General features: G+C 44.7%; 1 protein-coding gene across 1 annotated transcript in view; it reads right to left on the bottom strand.

Moving 5' to 3' along the window:
- Nucleotides 1–21,112, bottom strand: part of efnb1 (ephrin-B1) — an 87,647-nt gene that overhangs the window by 19,169 nt on the left and 47,366 nt on the right. Inside the window, exon 3 of the mRNA XM_080416683.1 lies at nt 2,411–2,503. Coding sequence (XP_080272809.1) covers nt 2,411–2,503 — 93 coding nt within the window. The remainder of the gene's footprint in view (nt 1–2,410; nt 2,504–21,112) is intronic.

The following is a 21,112-nucleotide window of genomic DNA, read 5'->3' as shown; positions in this document are numbered from 1 at the left end:
GAGTTCAGGCTCTGGTGGAGCTGAGGAACCGCTCGTGGGCCACGGAAACACACTCCAGTGAGGTGAGAATTTGAAAGATTTTACCCGACAGTTGCCCTCGACTTCAGCCAGAGTGAGTAATTACTGACTAATAGGCTGTATGACAGCCCACGCACACATATTTCATGTGCCCATGGTGTGGATTCTCAAATAAATTGAGCTAAACTAATATCGCACGGGCTATCAGTTCAGTGATGGTTTCCCATACAGAATAAATTACAATTAAAATCATTTATATATAATATATATATATATATATATATATATATATATATATATATATATATATATATATATATATATATATATATATATATATATATATATATACACACAGTATATGGACAGTATAGTATAAACTTCAATATGTAACAATTGGCCTAAAATATAGAAACCCACCCTATATACTAACAAATATTTTGGACCTAGGAAGCATATTTCCCCTATTTTCGCCCCATGTACTTTCTGTATTAAAAAAAGAAAATTGGGGGGCCATTTTGGTATATTTTGACATTTGTTTTCCGTAAGGCTTTGCATTTTTCCCAGACAGTTCATGCAGCTGAAAGCGTTCTGACTCAAACACCCGCCAGCATCAGCAGCTTGTTAGCTTCTTCCACTGTCCACCAGAGTGTTGGAGTTCAGTGCTGTCACACTGCTGGCCAACAAACTTCTGCACACACACACACGCACAGCGCGCGCGCGCGTACGCAGGCACGTACGCAGGCAAGCACACACACACACACGTCCGCAGGCAAGCATGCATACAAACACGCACCTAATTCCCTAATTTTATGTTTTATTCACTAGCATTGAACATGCTGTATTGCATTTTATATGATTTGTATTGTGTCTACTGCTGGGGATCCTTAACAAACAATAAAAAGCACGCACACGCACACACACACACACACACACACACACACACACACACACACACACACACACACACACACACACAGCCTATTCTTCCAGATTTCTGCTCTCCACCCCCGCCCTCTCTGGACGTGTCGGCTCCTGCTTTTTTTTTTAACCGCTGGAGTTCAGACCGCCAGAGTTCAGACTGTCATGGCGGACAGATGTTGCTCTCAGATGGCGCTTTGCAGCACCATAGCATCCCGCCCGGCTCAAAACAACCACACAGGGCGCATGGGGAATGTTTAGAGTGAAACACATCTGTGTACTGTACGCTGTCACAATCAGGATATGGGTGTCTTCGTACGGGATAAAACATCGCCTAAAAAGTGAAGCGGGGTGATGCAAACCAAATGTTGTGTCCAAGGATATCCAAACACAGCCCACATGTTTACCAGCGCGATTCTTTCGATGCCCTACGCCAACGCAGGCCCCTTATAATACAGCATGGGTGATGCTCAAGCTAAACAACACATGCATAGGCTGGTTGATTATGGGAATCGGGTGTTGCAGGCTCTGACTCGCATTACGATGCCTTTGAAGAATTCGGGAAGAGGAAAGAGCATTCAATCATTCCATTTCTGCACTTTGTTTGTACATGCTATGAAAACGTGTTCACGATTTGGAGTGATATAACAAAATCGTCCACGTTTTTCAAAGATAGTAGTAATCATAGTAACCGTAGAAGTATTTACTTACATTAATAGTATCTCACTTCTTGAGAGCTGTTGAGGGTGCATAGCGTTGTATGTTTTGTCCATTACTGATGTTGTTTCTTTGAGTGTGATGTCTTTTACCCTGCTTTACAGTACTTTTTCTTGTCCTGTAACTGCTATGCTGCCTTTGGCGACTGACACCCCCCCCCCCCCCCCATAAAGATCTTATGATAAGACCTTTATTGATCCCGATTAAAATAAGACTCTTATCTTAACTTATCTTATCTTATCTTACCCAGCTTGTTGCTAGGCAGGACTGTTTGGTCTGGTATCCAGGAATAATGCTACTCGCCAATTTCTACTTTACTTCCTATTGCATTTGGAAAATAACGGTAATACATCTACTGTACCAGCCAAAGTGGATAATTCAACATATTTATGTTTATTGCATTTATTTATCAGCCAGATCAAAGTTAATTTGCATTTAAGTCGACTATATATTTCTTGCAGACGTCCATTATTTAAAAAACACCAGTGCACCGGCCGTGGTGGGGGGAAAAACGCTTCCTGGTTTCAGGAAACATTTCCCATTAAAGTGCATTAACAGAGTGCCTCTGATGATATAAGACACAATGCTATGTAACAGAGGGCGAGCAGGCATTGTTGGAAGGTTGATGGCTGCCCAAAGTCCCAGCGGGGGAAATGAAAAATGAAAAGGCGTGAACAGCAAAGTGAAATATGGCTTTAAGGCAGGAGAACACAGCGTCCTGCGTGGGAGACATGCAAGGTGAGGTCCCATTTACCTTGTCCGACTTTCATGATGACTTTCATGGCTCTGCTCTTACACACGCCCCCCTCGCGGTTCTCCAGACCCTCCGCTGTACCGTTGGACGTAGCTGCAGGGGAGGAGAGGAGAGCAGAGAGACAATAGCGGGGCAGAAAAAAAGGAGGGGAGGGGGGGGTGTAGGGAGAGAGCGAGAGAGAGAGAAAGGGAAAGAGAGGAACAGAAAGCAGAGGAGAGAGAAGATGACACGTGGTTAATGAGCACGTCTATAAATGAACAGCCTGATCAATATTTACGACAGGCACTGATTAGCTGTTCCAGTGATTAGGTGTTCTCACCCTCAATCAACACCATCTCTCATTAACACCGTAAAGTCAAGTCAAACGGGTGAACTACAGCAAAGAACATGGACGGAGCTGTGTGTGTGTGTGTGTGTGTGTGTGTGTGTGTGTGTGTGTGTGTGTGTGTGTATATATGTATATGTATATGTATATGTGTGTGTGTGTGTGTGTGTGTGTGTGTGTGTGTGTGTGTGTGTGTGTGTGTGTGTGTGTGTGTGTGTGTGTGTGTGTGTGTGTGTGTGTGTGTGTGTGTGTGTGTGCGCACGCTCATACTTTCGCAGTGAGACATGCCAGGCAGATTCAGCTGCTTGCCAAGTCCTGGAGCAGCTTACTCCCCAAGAGCCACATGTGTCATTACTGCCTGGTAGTGCTGATAGCTAATGCTTCACTCGTGTACGTATATGATTTTGTGTGTGTTTGTGCTAGCCTTGAGTTAGTGTATAAGCGTGTGTGTGTGTGTGTGTGTGTGTGTGTGTGTGTGTGTGTGTGTGTGTGTATGTGTGTGTGTGTGTGTGTGTGTGTGAAAGAGAAAGAAAGAAAGATTGTATGTGTGTGTGTGTGTGTGTGTGTGTGTGTGTGTGTGTGTGTGTGTGTGCGTGCGCGTGTGCGTGTGCGTGTGAGAGAGAGAGAGAGAGAGAGAGATGGTCGGTGTGCATGCACGCAAGTGTACTGTACGTGTTGCGTGTGTGTGTGTATGTGTGTGTGTGTGTGTGTGTGTGTGTGTGTGTGTGTGTGTGCCAGTGCACGCTGTATTGTGACTTGAAGGACTGTGAGCACGGAGGCTGTTTGTGCTGTCATGTTCACCTTGCACAGAGCTGGGATGTGATTGGCCGTCTATTTTAGGGTCTAGCATAATGACCTGGGGGGGGGGGGGTTTGACTGTGACCTTAACACACACAGCCGGGAAGCACAAAGCAGTGCACGTGTGTGTGTGTGTGTGTGTGTGTGTGTGTGTGTGTGTGTGTGTGTGTGTGTGTGTGTGTGTGTGTGTGTGTGTGTGTGTGTGTGTGTGTGTGTGTGTGTGCGCATGTGCATGTGCATGTGGCCACCGATGGCAGCTCTAATTTCGGAATTCCCCAAATGATCTCCATCTCTGCTTAGTCTGCTGTTCCAACATCTCCCTTCCTTCCAAACCCCTTTGTCTCTCCCTTCCTTTCATTATCCCTCATCGTCTCTCCCTTCATTTTCTTTTTCTCTAATTCGTTCCCTTCGTTTGTTTTTCCTTTTTTTATTATCTGATCTGTATCTGCGGCCCGGGCCCGGGCCCCTCCCTCCCACTCCTCCCCTCTTAACTCAATGACCATCATCCCGGGTGATTGCTTCAGATGACACCCTCATTATGTGGAGATAAGCTCCGGAGAGGATGCTTATCTAACGATGACACAATAAAGACAGACAGACTCTACACTCTAAAAAACCCTGAGCGCTCATTTAACTCTGGCCGTGTGCAAATGGAACCAAACGGACCCGAGTTATAAATGGGTCGGTTGTCCGTTTGATTAAATTTTCGTGCACTCTCTCGGAGTTGAAGGAACACTGAGGATTTTAGTGCGTAGGGCATAATCCAAACACTGTTAGAAAGCGTAGTTTTGTGAGACTTGGCCCTGCCGTGTCTTGTAGCCGAGCATCAACATTTGTATCAACATTTTAAATGTCTGTAAATGAAGCTGATGCGGTCATGTTCTCCTCAAGAGCCGCGCTCACGGGCGTGACAAAAACAACAACAACCGCCTCCTCTCCTCCGGCGCGGGAGATAACAGATAAGGCCGGGAATTTCTGCTGGTAGGTTTTTTTTGGCTTACTTGACTCAACGATTATAATTAATGCATGCGTTGTACCGCCTCGCGGGATGATCCTAACAGACTCTTTTTTTCTTTCTTTTTTTGCTGCAGTCCAAAGAAAGAAAACAAAATGATCAACTGCAGTACAGTATATCAAATAGCCACACTTGGTTTCATAAAACGCTGAGAAAACCACAGAATTACATGTCATGGCTTCAGTATCGTCATGACATCATATGGCATTCACTCTGGGAGCCCATCCCGAGGCCATTCCCACCCTGAGCCTCAACGCAGGGACACATGAGGACCAGAAAGAGAGCACTGTGGTGTGGGGACAAAGACCCAACGTCTCAACGTCAGCATGACTCACTCAAATGTGACCAAACCTCACTTAAAGGAATACTCGACTGTTTGTCAACCTTATCTCCTGGTCTTTATCGACCGATACATGATAAGTCTGCCAATGCTAGTGCTCTCTGTCCTCTCTGTGCTGCAGAAGCATGAAATCGAAAGCAACAGAGATTGTCAGTGAAACAAATGCTGGAGAAAATAAATGCATCCATTCTCCCTCCCACACAAGGGCACCAAGTACTTTACATAAAGGCATGAAAATGCATTTAAAAGGAAATAAAAATACAAATTATTTAATAATAAAGGTCATGGTTGTAATTACGGTTATTTGTCAGGAGTAACGTATTGTGTAAGAGCTTTATATACTTGGGGATTTAACCCACACACCAATAGGGATTCGCACCCCCTGCTCAAGCGCTTAGACTACCACGCAGACAGGAACAGACCACTGTCACAATACATTAAAAAAAAACGTGTTTTAATGAAAAAGATGTGTAGTTTCCTTCACATAGAAACATAAATCTTCCTGCCATAAAATGTCTGGAAAACCGTTTGTTTTTTGGGTGTCTTTCCTACCTACAATACAACACTCCACTGTCAGCTGGCGTTATTGAGCGCAGGCATTACAGAATAATTAATGTTTCCACTGTAAAATACATTATGGACAGTGCTCAAGTTATCTGCGGTTTGTGAATCCGTGTCTATCCAGCCACAATGGATTCCTCTCACGAACAATACTTTTTTACTGGACAGTTTTTTTAAATAAATTGCCATTTAAAATCACCTCCAAAGTTAGTATACAATTTTGCCATTATAAACATGTACCAGAATTGCATTTGTCAACAAACTAAAATGAAAATAGTGGGTTTTTTTGCCCGGCACTGCTAGGACATTGTCAAACTGTGTTGGATAATGGATAGCATGATAGAGCAACCTTGTGGCTGCTGAAAAAGGCACAAAACAAAAATGTTTTCATAATGTTGGCTGCAGGCTGAGACAGCCTGAAACAATATTTTGTCGATGTAGCAGTGAAATTGGTGACCTACTGAATTATGTGACTGTGATGATGCAATTGACAAGATCTAACAAAGAATTAAGCTTGACAGGTCAGATCATGACAGGTCATGATCTGTAGTTCCGATCACACTACTTCATGATGGCGTTTGAGAACGCTTGTCTGAACTATGTTTTTCAGGGACAACGGAAGTTAATTGTGACAACTTTAACTTAAAAATAGGACTGGTAAGAGTCTTTATATGTAATATGACAACACAATTGGTGTCCTGAAAAGGAATCCATTGCAATTTGTTGAAAAGCTATCGAAAATAGTTGTAGGTTGTCTGGGAAACGGCCACTACTCTACAGTCTGTTAGCTCTTAATGCTAGCGCTGCCAAAAATCGCATCCACATGAGGATACAACTAATAGATTCTAATGAGTACTCAACTGAAATGTATGTGGGAATATTTTAGTTCTTTGCACTAAACACCATATTAGCATCATAGACTCCCGAGTCATTCCGAATGAATACTCTTCTACACCTCGCGGCAAAGGCTATATAGCTGCAGGTTCAGTGTGAACGTATGAGAGCTGGCTACCTCCCAGACAGGCTATGAGTTGCAGCGTTAAGAAGGAGACGGAAATATTGTGTATTCTCAGCCAGTGTTGCAAGTAATTAAAATGTTCATCTCACAAATTGACTAAACATGCACACATCTGACAGTGGGAGCATTCCTTTAAGGCCAAGTAAGCCTCATGTTTTATGGAAACTCTGCGTGGCTGTGAGCATGTCTCTCTTTTGAAGAGGACATTTACAGAGCGTCCGAGGTGAACCAGGGGTCTATATCCAGACAGGGGCTAAACGTCTTTTAGCCTGAAACGGCTCCAGTCACCTCCGACGCCGCTAACCTCTTCTTGCCATTTTCCACCCAATTTCTCCTGCTCCTCAGTCTTTTTTAAACTTGCAGGGCAAGGTTATACAAAAATGAGCCCTTTGAAGATCAAGCTCAAAGGCGCTTGAATAATCTGAGTAAGAGGAAGCGTCATGCTCTGAATTTTATATCCACTCCGGGAGAGTAAATCTTCTCACCGTTAACCTCTCCTCCGTCGTCTAAATTAACTCTTCCTTCAGGCTGAGTGAGCAGGCCTCGCATCACGATGTGGTGCGATGATAAGTGATTCCTTCAAGGCTTCACTTTAGGCGAGCAAAGTGAGGATTTATATACAGACGATCAACTTTATGCGCTGTTTGTATTCAAATCATTTAAAATGTCAAATATTTCAGAGCCCCGGCGGCCCCGCTGGCAGTTCACAAGCCGATTAGCCGTGTCCAACGTTAACCACATTTCCTTAAACGTGTTATTCCGAGCAGATCCACGGTTCTGAGCACTATTCAAGATGTATGGCGAACGCAGCAACAACGGACTGTTGAGAGCATTACTAGATGTAGTGTGATTCCTGAAACAACGCGTGCAGACCACTAAGTGCTGTACAATATGTTTTTAACTGGTCTGCTCTGTGGGTTTCATCCCCCGAATGGTAACGCAAGCGTTTATATATAAAGTGTCAGAGATCACTGCAGAAACATTGATGGCCGGCCATGTTGCTCAAATCCAGCGACAAGGACATTGAACTCATTTATTTCCTTTTCTTTTTAATCTGAAAGCCTCTTTCCCTCTCTCACTCTCTTACTGTCTCCCCCCTCTCTCAACCCCCCTTTTCTCTCCATCTCTAACCCTCTTTCTCTTTTTTTCCATCCCTCTATACTGACGTTAATCCAAATCTGGATTTCCAGATATTAAAAGGCCGCCAGTCACGTGTGTGTGCGTGTGCATGTCTCTGTGTGTGTGTGTGGTGTTTTGGAAAGAGGAAACAGGGGAATTGGGTCTTCCTGCGTGTCTCCGTTGAGATAAAAAACACACGGGGGGATAAAGAAAGGAGCAGACCAGAACGAAGAACAAAGGAACACACAGCGTCCGACGCTAATGGTTTATCTGAACAAACAGCTTGGGCGAGTCCCGCATTACTAATGCCCCAGAATGCAGGAATAGCTGGTCACTGCACGAAGGAATGCGGCTGGGCAGTTTTTTTTTTCTTTTTTTTTTTTCTGTGGTTTCTTTTTTTTTTTTTTTTTTAAATAAGAGTCCGTTCCAAAGCTGGTTCTGCTGTGATTTAAGACCTCCTTTGTGGGTGTGGATCGTTGGCCGCAGAGTGACTGGTGGGAGAACAAAAGATCTACAGCTGCTGAAGTCATAAGAGGAACCAGGTGCCAAATGTTGATGTTGGGAAATATCTACAGCAAGAAACGTATCGGCCAACAGAGAGACTTACAGGAGAGAGACTTGGCCCACAGACCCGGGCTCCCCGTCCAATACAGCACGCACACACTGCTACCACAAACACTCAGCATGCATACACACACGTTATGTGCAAGCACACACACACAGTACATACTGTAATAGAACGTATATATTATATTATATCATATTATATTATATATAAGGATACAGTGTGCGTGTGCGTGGACAGACACACAAGGACGATCATGTCTTTGGGGGAAGAAGAATGGATAGACTGTTCCCCTATGTGCTGTGGGGTTGTGGGGGGGGGGGGGAGGGGTGGAGGAGAGGTGAAAATAGACAAGAGGAGGGGAGAAGACAGAAAAGAGGAGAGGAGGAGGAGGAGAGGAGAGGTGTGAAGGATGTGCTGCTGACTGGTGGAGGCGAGACGAGATGGGGGGGGGCTGAGGGTGATGGGGGGGGGGGCGGACGGGCGAAGGCGGTGGTCTATATTTATTCTCAGGTCTACTAAATGAGGTCACTCAGGTGGTGCCGCTGAATACATTCCACCATCTCCATCATGAATCATCCGCCGCTTATTATTCCTGTCCAGCCGCGGGGGGGGGGGGGGGGAGCATATTGTAAATATATATATATATATATATATATATGTATAAATGGATAGATGGATGGATACATACATGCAGTACGCACACACACACACACACATACACACTTGAATGTGTGCGTGTGCTCGCCTGCCCCGCAGCACCAAGCGGGAGGATAGATATAGCCCTTGTGACAGACAGAGAGCAGGTTGTCTAATGAGAAACTGGATGAGAGGTGACACTCATTGGCTCTTCCCCCGCCTTCCTCCTCCCCACCCACCCACCCACTGGCCCTTCCACCCCCCCCCCCCTCCTCCCCACCCAACACATTTACACTTCCACTCAGAGGAGAGAACAGCACCGTACAGACACACAGGCCAGTCCAAAGAACCACCGGAAATCATGTCTGCCTTGAATCTGATCACTCACCTGTGTGTGTGTGTGTGTGTGTGTGTGTGTGTGTGTGTGTGTGTGTGTGTGTGTGTGTGTGTGTGTGTGTGTGTGTGTGTGTGTGTGTGTGTGTGTGTGTGTGTGTGTGTGTGTGGTGACACAGCAAGCAGCGGGAGGCTGTTTTCATCCATTTGAGTCCAAACCAAATAGAGAGCTAAAACCCATCGTGGCGGGTGTGTGGGTGTGTGTGTGTGTGTGTGTGTGTGTGTGTGTGTGTGTGTGTGTGTGTGTGTGTGTGTGTGGGTGTGTGTGTGTAGGGCTATATCAAATAGAGCGTTGCGACGGAAATAGGTGTTCTCATATCACCCATGGTCCTATCTGGAGGTTATTTTTTTGTTTACATTAGTGAAATGGAGTAGAGAGAGGTTGGTAGAGAGAGGTTGGTAGAGAACAGAGCCCATTTGTACAAAATATTTCACCCATGAACGAACACCAAGGGAGCCAGATTAGGTTTACGGGCCCGATTCCAAAGATAAAAACCCTCCTTAACAGCCTGGCATGCATGCACGTGCATGTGCGCGCACACACACACACACGCGGCCGTGCACACACGGCAGACAAACTTGCAGAGCGAGGTTGGTAGACTGGAATAATGCAGTGGATCTCTGGATGTTTGCACTTTGAACCCATCCTAATCCACAGTATTAGGCCACGGCTAAAACCTGATTATAGCAGAATGAAATGGATCTAAATAGATGTCCCAGCCCATCAGGGCCTCCGTTTCTTTGTCCCACAAATAGAAATGGAAATCTGTAATCAACCTCCAACCTCGCGTTCTCGTTCTCTCTCTCTCTCCCACGTTGCCTGCTGCTCCACAGTTCTGGCACTCGCCCTCTCCCAGGAACATTCATTCAGACTTTTCATATCATTTCAGATGAATTAGCCGTGCTCCGCTTTCTGACGTTTTACTCAACTCCCCCCCTCCGGCTTTCTCATTTCCCCGGTAATGCGACATGACGTATAATTTAAAATAAAGTCACATTATATCCATAGCATGCGTAATGAGAATTTTTCACGTTACACGTTTTCAATTCCCACGGATTGAATTTTGGTTACAGCAAAGAGTAGTGCATCGTGCCGGGAGACGGAGTTTTTTTTATTTTATCCAGACACCAGCGTGCAGTGGCGCGGGAAGGGGGGGGCTATGGGGGCTGCAGCCCCCCTGGTGATGGGAGCAGCCCTCCTGGTGATGGGAAGAAAAAAAAAAAAGAAAAAAAAAAAGTTTATTTTATTTTATTTTTTATAATATATATATATTTTATGGATCATAGCAGTCTGTTACGGTCATGGATGAACTTCAACCTGGTGTTTACACTGTCTTTCTGCCTTTTTGTGTGGGGAAAAACACAGAAAACCCCCAAAAAATCGCAAAAAAAATCGCGCGTCCGCGCGAAGCGCGGGCGCGAGGAATCCCCCCCGACGCACAGCCCCCCTAGGTATTAAGGACTTCCCGCGCGCCTGCCAGCGTGTTGCGACAGCGCGTCTACACCAGTGGTTCTCAAACTTCTTCATGTCAAGGACCCCCAAATTGATAAATATTTGGCCACGGACCCCCATCTGAAAATATGATGTGCCAGGGGCCTCCAGAAGCAAAGATTTGTTTTAAAAATGTTCATTAATGTTCGATATTTCACTCGGTGCTGCACTATGAGCTTGTAGATCTGCTATTTTTGAATAGCCAAAGTATAAAAGGTTAAAGTGGTTAACATTATTGTGATGCTACATCAACTACTTTTGCCGGGGACCCCCTAGAACCGCGCCAAGGACCCCTGGGGGTCCCCGGACCCCACTTTGAGAACCAACGGTCTCCACGGCTGTATACACAGCCCGTTGCCAGGAGCCGGCAGCGTGCAGGTGTGGAGGGCGGTGTAGACGCATTAGCGTCAAGGTGTTAGCCGGTTACCGGAGCACTTCACACACAACTGTTGCCCAAAGTTTCCTGCCCCGGCCGCCACACACAGCCAGAGGGCCATTCCTCTGCTGTCTGTCAATTAAACGCTCATATTACTCACTCACACACCTCTACACACACACACAGACACATGCAGTACATACACACACAAACACTCAAATACAAACATACCCACAGTGGGTGTGAACTGCGGAGGAAGAGAAACAGCAAAGTATACACAAGGAGAATGATCTCCACACACACACACACACACACACACACACACACACACACACACACACACACACACACACACACACACACACACACACACACACACACACACACACACACACACACACACACACACACACACACACACACACACACACACACACACACACACACACACACACACACACACACAAAAAGTACCACTCATATTTCTTACTTAAGTTAAAGTATCAATACTGCAGCTGCTATATAGAAATACTCTGTTACAAGTAAAAGTCCGGAATTCAAAATGTACTTGAGTAAAAGTACAAAAGCATCATAATGTACTTAAAGTACCAAAAGTAAAAGTAAATGTATACAAATACTTTGAAATATGAATAGAAGATCTAGCTTGTAGATCTGCTATTTTCAAATGCCCGAAATGGACATACGGCTGAAGTGGTTAATGTACAGTATGTTTCGTAATAATAATCAAAATCTACAAAGTAACTAGTAACTAAAGGTTTCAAATAATTGTCATGGAGTAAAAGTATAATATTTGCCTCTGAGATGCAGTGAAGTAGAAGTAAAAGTATTGGAAATTGGAAATACTCAAGTAAAGTTTACACCACTGCACACAGAGAGTAAAGTTCTCAGTGTTCTCAGTGCATTTAACGGAGACCCTTATGGGCCCATTTGGGTTAATTTCTTACGGCATATGGAACCGAAGGGGCCAGCTGTCTAGATCAGGGTTTGTCTGTATCTCCATCTGTATTTATCTCTGTATCTCTGTCCCCACAAAAGTAGACCAATCACACGGCTCGGCTCACACTGCCACGTGCATACAGCAAACCACAAGGCCATGATCCCTATAGGCAAGGGTATCAGCGTTAGCACGCAATGCTCACATTAGCACGTTAGAACATCGTACACTGATGTGTAGCATCGTCCAGGATATATATACGTTATCACTGTCGCCCAATTTAAAATAATGAAGGAAAGCAATTCTCCCACTACACTGAAGAAATGCTTTCAATTTGTAGTGACATTTTGAGGTTGTTCATACCGCAGGCAAATCTGATTTGTTTCCCAAATCTTTAGGACTGACTGTCCACACCGTTGTATAAAAACAATGAGATCAGAGTTGCGTATTCGGACATCGCGGACCTATCTGCATTGGTTGCTGTGGTAATGACATAACAACATATAACACAGTATAAATCAGACTTCAGCGTCCGAGTGTCCAGACTTAGAAGCATCTTTAGACATCAGGTTTGAATCACATTTCAAACCACAGAGGAATGCGGCTCAAATCTGATTCGCATCAATCCGTTTTTATGCTGTTTTCTTTCTTTTCTTTTTGCTGTTCAGACAATCTGATTCCAATCTGGATGGGCCAAAAATCTGGTTTTGGGGCTGCCAGTGTGAACAGTGCCCACATGTGAAGTGTGAAGCTATAACGCTTGGCTCACAAAGTGCCCACATAGTAACTTGCTCTCCACAGCTACAGACTGACTGCACATGGAAGCCACGCCGTTATTAGACTCTATGTCTTGTTACACAGTCAACTCAGTAACACAAATTAACAGTAGGGATTTTAGCTGTGCACACACACAGACACAATTACAGACATCATGGGTGTAAAAACTATACACAGAATTGAGGGCAATACAAAGAATGCCAACACACACACACACACACGTGCGTGTGCACCCACACACTCACGGGCACAGACATGGTGAGTGCCTGCGTGGGGAGATCAGGGAGGACTTAAGAAGTTCTCCGCTACCAAAATTACAGGGTTCCTCTAAATCCTCCAGCAGAGAGCATTCTGGGATAACAGGAGGGGGAAGGGGGGAGGGAGGGAGGGAGGAGAGGCCTGGAATGGGAAGGATGGAAAGAGGAGTGAGGGGTGAGGAGGGCAGGAAACGAAGTGGGAGATTCATTTTAGAGGACAAGAAAGAGAGAGATAGAAAGCAAGAGAGAGAGAGAGGGGGGTGAGACCTGATCCGCCTGAAGTGTGTGTGTGTGTGTGTGTGTGTGTGTGTGTGTGTGTGTGTGTGTGTGTGTGTGTGTGTGTGTGTGTGTGTGTGTGTGTGTGTGTGTGTGTGTGTGTGTGTGTGTGTGTGTGTGTGTGTGTGTGTGTGCCCTGTGTTTATTCATCCATTCAACCTTTATTTAACTCTCAGGAATACATTGAGGGTGGGCCCTCATTTCCAGTGATGCTTTTGTTTATTGTTGTTGTTTGTTACGCCTTTCTGCCAGAGAAGACCAAACCGCCTCATCACACACAGGATACAATGGTGAGAACCACACATCTGAGGAGGCACAATGACAGACTGCCTCTACGGGCTTTAAGAATGGAAAAGAGCATGCATCGCTATAAATTACACCCCCATAATCCAACACTGATATGAAAACTGCTTCAACAATCATTTTCCCACTAATCATAGGGAAGCCAGTTCTGTCTCTGCAAAATAAGCCAATTTTTTTTGTCCCAGTTTTCTAAAAAAATGTTCTATACGGTATTAAAATGCAGATTTCTCATCAAGGCCAGATGCCAAAGATATTTATATTCGCGCGTTCAGTGACTCTCTTGATGTTAGATCCATTTGCATCCGTTTGCACTGGATATACAGTATGCTAACTATTATAATCAATAATTCTGGCTCTAGTAAACAGCATGAATTTAGTTTTATTTGCCTTAAGTACCAGTTTAAGATTAATAAGAGCGTCCTGCAGCGCGTGAAAGGAAAGTTGCAGGTTCTCAAAAGTTGTACACTGCTATGGAAAGAGAGCATGTGGTAAGAGAGTGTGGCGACAGCCAAGTCCAAAATCTTTTGTCAAGTGACTCACGTTAGACCTCAGATAGTTCCAGTAACATTGATTCAGATGTGATGATGATATACAATCTGACTCCATAAATGCCTTGGCTTTTTAAAAGTGCATCACAAACAGTCTGTTCTGCTGCTATAGTGTTTGCTGCTCAATTCTGGAAACTATTGCTAGGTTGCGTGATACAAAAAATGTCTGTTAAAAAATAAAATTGGTCCATTGGAGTGAACGGAGCTGTCGCCACTCTCTATTTACATCGCTCCGGTTGTGCAGAGTCAGCAATACAATACACAATAGTGTCATCCGCATAAAGATGGATACTATATATGGATGTATGGTTCTGTGTGTGTGTGTGTGTGTGTGTGTGTGTGTGTGTGTGTGTGTGTGTGTGTGTGTATATGTGTGTGTATGTGTGTGGTTGGGGTCTGTCTGTCTGTCTGTCTTTCGTATGTATGATTGTGAATGACTGTATTGTGTGTGCGTGTGCGTGTGCGTGTGCGTGTGTGTGTGTGTGTGTGTGTGTGTGTGTGTGTGTGTGTGTGTCTGTCTATAGATCAGTGCAGAGCAGTTCCCAGCAGACTACTAAGTCAGGACTGGAGTATTATGGTCTGCCATGACAAGTACTGCTGGGCCAGAGTTTCCAGGCTACTTATGTCAGGTTTTAACATCTGCAGAGAGCCTGTCAGCACCTCCCAGTGTGTGTGTGTGTGTGTGTGTGTGTGTGTGTGTGTGTGTGTGTGTGTGTGTGTGTGTGTGTGTGTGTGTGTGTGTGTGTGTGTGTGTGTGTGTGTGTGTGTGTGTGTGCATGCATGCGAGTGCATATGCATCCATTAAGGGTCAGTGCATCATTTAGCATTTGAATCATTTAAGCCTGACTTATACTTCGTTGTGTGCGGGTGTCGCGCACCGGAAACAGCGATCTACAAGCTCACAACGTGGCATTCTGCGACACGTTGTGAGTTTGTAGATCTGCTATTGGACGGTGAGCGACACCGGCACCCAGCTAAGTATAAATCAGGCTTTCGAGTGTGTGTGTGTGTCATTGAACGGTCCACAGCGTTCTCCATCCATCTCCAAGCTCAGCATGCTGACAAACCTCTGTGCTCCATCTCAGCACAAATACACGCATCACCACACACTATTGTACAAGATCACACAAACACACACATCCTAGGTGACAAGAACTGCTGTCACGCATGCATGCGTGTGCCGTTGCCGTCTCTCTCTTTCTCGCATATGCCCACACACACACACACACACACACTAACAAACGCGCGCACAGAGACACACAATACACAACACACACACACAAACAAACAAAGTCACACACATGAAACAGACAACCGTGAACAAAAACAGTAAAATTCTCATTGTTAGTTGTAAGGGTCCCTTTGGGTCCAGATTATTACACTTTCGGTGTTTAAATAAACACTGAGGATTATTATTTACATATTATATTATTATTTATTCATCCCACGGGGAATATGTAGTTGTCCTAGCCGGACCACGGTTATGACACACAGGACAGATAGAGAAAGAGAGATACAACTAGGAGTAAAAGCATAAATTAATAATAATGATGATAATAATAATAACAATAATAATAGTGAGTAAACAGGTAGTAACGCACAGATATTAGGAATAAAGTACCGGCAACCAAAGGAGATTTTTAGGGTCTTGTTTGGATACAAAGAGACACACACACACACACATACACACACACACACACACACACACACACACATCCACTCAGAGCAGAGTGGATGGGAGTGTTGTCTGAGTGTGAGATGAAGGATGCAGGACAACACAGAGACCTTGATGAGATCAGGCCATCATCTGTCTCATACAAGAAGAGAGACTGAGCACGCTCCAACATGACAGCATGTAGACACACTCATCTTATAGCACCTTCACATCCCCTCACCTTTTCCCTCTGCTGCACACACACACGCACACGCGCACGTTTTGGCCGATAGCTCTGGAACCATAGGTTGCACTGTCAAAGAAATCTTTCCTGGATTCCTTGGATCTCGACACATTTCCTCATCTAGTCCATTCCCAAGATTTTGCGGCATTTTGCGGTCTCTTCAAAATACATATTTAGCTCCTTTTGTCTAAAACTTGCGCAAATCGGTACATATTATCTCTGTGGTCACGTGATCGAGATGTATCTGTCAGGCGTTGGCTATGATTAGCTTTCAAAGTTTGCAGGAGGGGCCCATTTTGTACAAAATGCCACGAATCATGAACGCAGCACTAATTGCGGTGAACCTTTGCAGTTGCACGCCCACTCCCAGTAGGCCAAGGAAAACCCTCCACCCCAATTTTCTTTAACCGGCCTCATGGCGGTGCTATAACAGGCCTCTTCACGTTTTGACCTATAATTCTTGAACCGTAAATCGTACAATCAAGCTTGTAGATCTTCTATTTTCAGTGAGCGATATGGCGCGCAATTACATTGCAAATTCCACAAATCCTTTTTTAAACATAAAACAACCATCTCTCTTGTGCGGACCAGGAAAATGGTCCTCACATGTATATCTCTCGAAATCTACCATACCTTTGGGGACTTTTTGTCCCTCACAACAACTATAGTAGTATACAAGTACACACGCACACGGTTATGCTTACTGACATATGCATAGACACACATGCATGAATGTGTATGAACATAAAGACGCGCCGACAGGTGGGGAAACACACATAAACTGACAGGTGCACTCACACTCACACACGCGTGTGTGCATGTGCATAATAGCGAATCCACGGCCGCCGTTGGCGGCCAGGCGCCGTGAGCCCCCTGCTGAGAGTGTGCATCATTTGGCTAACAGCAGCTGAAACGTTGCGTGCTCAGAGGAACAAGCAGAGGAGAAATTAGGTCAGAGGGAGTGAGGGGGAAAAAAATGGCGTTTCACCTTCCTGGTGGTCGAAGCAAAAGGTTACAGGCACGCACACACACACACACTGACTCACGCACACACACATGCGCACGGGCTCACATAGACACCCTTATAAGCTCATTGGCTCATAAGCTAAAGGTTAGTATTGGTCATGTGGGTCTTAGTGTTGATCTATCTCTTAAACAGCTTGTGTATTCAGCCCTGTGCACCGTGCACCGTGCCCGTACAGTGGTTTCCCCTTTCACGTCATCCGTTCACCAGCTCTCTTTTGGGGGTTCGAGTGACGTTCACTCGAAACCCCCCCTGTCACTCAAGAGGACAGACACTAGGGGCAGCAGAGTTCCTGCATGCGGCTGTTTGACTGCTGGTTTAACTTCCCACCCTCTGCGTAGGGGAAGGCTTAAAGAACAATGGCGGCTTGTCTGGAAGCTATCTCCGTTAAAGCTTTACACGCCAACAAAAACAGTTTCTGATTAGATTTTAGGAAAGAAATAGTCCATGCAGTTGCTCAATCTTGAAAAATGTTCACATCTACAATGGATAGTTTAAAGGTTTGTGAACAATATTCGTTTTTTTTCCCACAGAGCAATACTGTTTTTTAACTAGTATCAGAGTTTGTTCAGTAAGATGGTTCTCCCCATCTCTCCAGCTCTTTAGTGAACAGAAAATACATTTTCAGGTTGGGATACCAATTTTATCCAATCGGGGGAGAGAACCCCGCAAAGATCATGTAAATGCTTTTTTTATAGGGTTCCATTTCCAATGTTGTCATTTTCTTTATTTTCAGCACTTTTCATACACAATTTCACTTATTTATCATGTATGGGTTCTCTCCTGATTGGATATACAGGCCGATGTATAAAAAGAAAAATGTTATGCCAACCTGAAAATGTATTTTCTGTTTACTAAGGAGCTGGGGAGATGGAGGAGCCCCTATTACTGAACAAATACTATATCAATGATGTATGTTATCAGAATATAGAGCTATTTAACAATGATTTTAATAAAACAATATCATGTGTAACATTACAAAGTTTGTTATTGACTTCCCAATGACTTTCTCCATCTCCATAATAATCATTACACGGCAGGATTTAACTTTTTTTACACTTGGTTGCATTCTGAAAATAGCCGATCTACAAGCCCACAACGTGTCGCAGTGAGGCGCGTTGTGAGCTTGTAGATCTGCTATTTTCAGAGCGCAACACCCGAGCGCAAACGAGCATAAAATGACTTGTCTTTTAGTTCTACTGGATCTCTTCTCCACTAGTCCCTCCCTAATATTTTAGTCTGGTCTTTATTTGTTGACGAAATGGTCAATATATTTTAGTCATCATAGCTTATTTTTATTTTTTTTATTTTTTTTAACTTTTCATCAGTGACAAAAGGTAGTCGACGAACATTTTTTTCGTCATAGTTTTAGTCGACAAAATCAACACTGGTCCACACACTACAAGGAGTGTTTCTGTGATGTAAAACGCAACTGATTTCAAGTGTCCCCCCCAGATGTAATGTCACTTCATGAGTCCAAAGAGCAAACCACTACTTACGGTTTGTGCGTGTGTGTGTGTGCGTGTGTGTGTGTGCGTGCGTGTGTGTGTGGGCGTATGCGTGCAGGCAGCCAATGCTGTGTGAGTAGAGTCTCTCTGCTAAAGACATGAGGGAAATCGGAGTAGCAACAGGGAGGTCCATACTGATGTTGCATTAAAACTATGATCAACCATGACAGCACACACACACACACACACACACACACACACACACACACACACACACACACACACACACAAACACACACACACACTTCCAGCACAAACACACAGAAAGAAGAACACAAACATCCTATAATGCTCACAGACATGCACATGAGCTCACGCGGAGGAGAGCAACGTGCACGCGGACCGACAGACGTGCACGCCGCCTGGTCCACCGGTGGACTTGTTGCTCAGCAGGAGGCCGTGTTGAATGTTTTGCTCTGATAATCACAGCCTATTAGCGGTTGGCAGGTTCACAGCCTATTAGAGCATTGGCTATCAAAGTGGGGTCCGCGGACCCCCAGCGGTCCTTGGGGAGATACCAGGGGGTCCCCAGCGAAATTAGTTGATAAAGCGTCACAATCGTTTTAACCCCTTTATCCATATCTTATACTTTGGCTATTCAAAAATAGCAGATCTACAAGCTCGCAGCACGGCACTCGCTTGTAGATCTGCTATTTATTTTTAATCTTGAAAATGTGTGCAAATCTTTAAATCCTTTTTTTTTAAGGGCGAGCATTTTATGCATTTTAAGCATTTTATGCATTTTATGCATTTTATGCATTTTAAGCATTTTATGCATTTTATGCATTTTATGCATTTTATGCATTTTATGCGAACACAAATCTTTGCTTCTGGGGGTCCCTGGTACAACACGTTTTCAGGTGGGGGTCCGCGGCCACTTACATATCACTTTGGCCACATATCACAAAAAAGTTTGAGAACCACTGATATAGCAACATAGTTTTTTTCAAAAAACTGTTAGGATTTAGTCTTAGAAGACATTTTGTAGAATTGGCATCAGGGTTAAAAGATTTTGTTTCTTTCAAAATAGATAATTGTGCTACTCGTAAATAGCCAGTAAAGTGCTAGAAGCGTAAAATAGGTCCATCAAGAATGAAAGACAAATGTGCAGACAGAGGAATCGGATGCATTTTAGGGTACAGAGTTCACTACAGTTCTTATGGATATCAGAATAATTGATAGAGTCCCATACTGGCCTTCCTGTTCTCTAAAATACCAGAATCTGTATCGTTCTTTGACCTCTAGCTTTGAGCAGGCGTGATATACATCACCTCTGCCCGACCGGAGGTCCTCAGGGCCGCAAATCAGCCTGATAAGGGGAGTTAGGATGGATGGATGGAGGAATGTGGGTGGGAGAGAGAGAGGAGGTGCAGGTCAGGAGGATGAGAAGAATGTCAACCCCCCTGCGAGGTCAAGCGGAGGTCACAGCCCGATTTCTGCAACGAGTTAACCACTTACATCCCTATTCTGGGGGAGAACAATTGGCCAAAAATAGCTGATATACAAGACCGGCCGTTTTGTAGATCGGCTATTTTTGGTACCAAAGAGATTTGGTGTAGAGGGAAACACTAGAGGATCCAGCATAGAGCCCTGGGGGACCCCAGTCAACTAAGTGGTACTGATTTAGCACGCACACACACACACCGCTTCCTCTCACAAGATCTGCACGCGTCTGTGTGTGTCTGAGTGTGTGTGTGTGTGTGTGTGTGTGTGTGTGTGTGTGTGTGTGTGTGTGTGTGTGTGTGTGTGTGTGTGTGTGTGTGTGTGTGTGTGTGTGTGTGTGTGTGCGCGCGCGCGTGTGTGTCTCCGTCTCCAGTGACCTTTTCCAAATGGCCTCCAGACAGGAAGTGACAACTAATACGTTTCTGCAGTCTGGAACACACCCAAGAAAAACAACAAAAAAACTAAACAAATGACAAACAATAACGCTGAGTCACAACAAAGTCTTGTAAACAACAAACCCAGCGAGAGGTGAGAGGAGAGGAGAGGAGAGGAGTAGAGAGAAGAGAAGAGGACCAGGCCTGATGAGGAAATGACTGTGGGTTTAATCATCGTCTATGACACAGCCCAACGGCAACAGGGAGAGGATGATCGGATCACAATAACGAAAGAGAAGATGAGAGAGGCGAGAACATCGATAAAAAGAGAGACAGATACAGAGAGAGGCAGAGAGAGAGAGAGAGAGAGAGAGAGAGAGAGAGAGAGAGAGAGAGAGAGAGAGAGAGAGAGAGAGAGATGACAGCCGGGGGAAGTGGGCGACGGACAGTGAGACAGCGACAGACGGAGAGAAGTGAAGAAGTCAGGCAGCGAACGTGTTTTTAGAGGAGAGAGGATGTCAAGACCATCTGTGGACCACAAAAACAAAATCTGTCAAGAGAGAGAGAGAGAGAGGGGGAACAAAGTGTGTGTGTGTGTGTGTGTGTGTGTGTGTGTGTGTGTGTGTGTGTGTGTGTGTGTGTGTGTGTGTGTGTGTGTGTGTGTGTGTGTGTGTGTGTGTGTGTGTGTGTGTGTGTGT

Source organism: Gymnoscopelus braueri, assembly GCF_963280865.1.
Source record: "Gymnoscopelus braueri genome assembly, chromosome: 20".
In the NCBI taxonomy this organism is placed as follows: Eukaryota; Metazoa; Chordata; class Actinopteri; order Myctophiformes; family Myctophidae; genus Gymnoscopelus; species Gymnoscopelus braueri.
The sequence above is the reverse complement of the archived record's forward strand: the minus strand, read 5'-3'. Positions and strand labels throughout refer to the sequence as shown.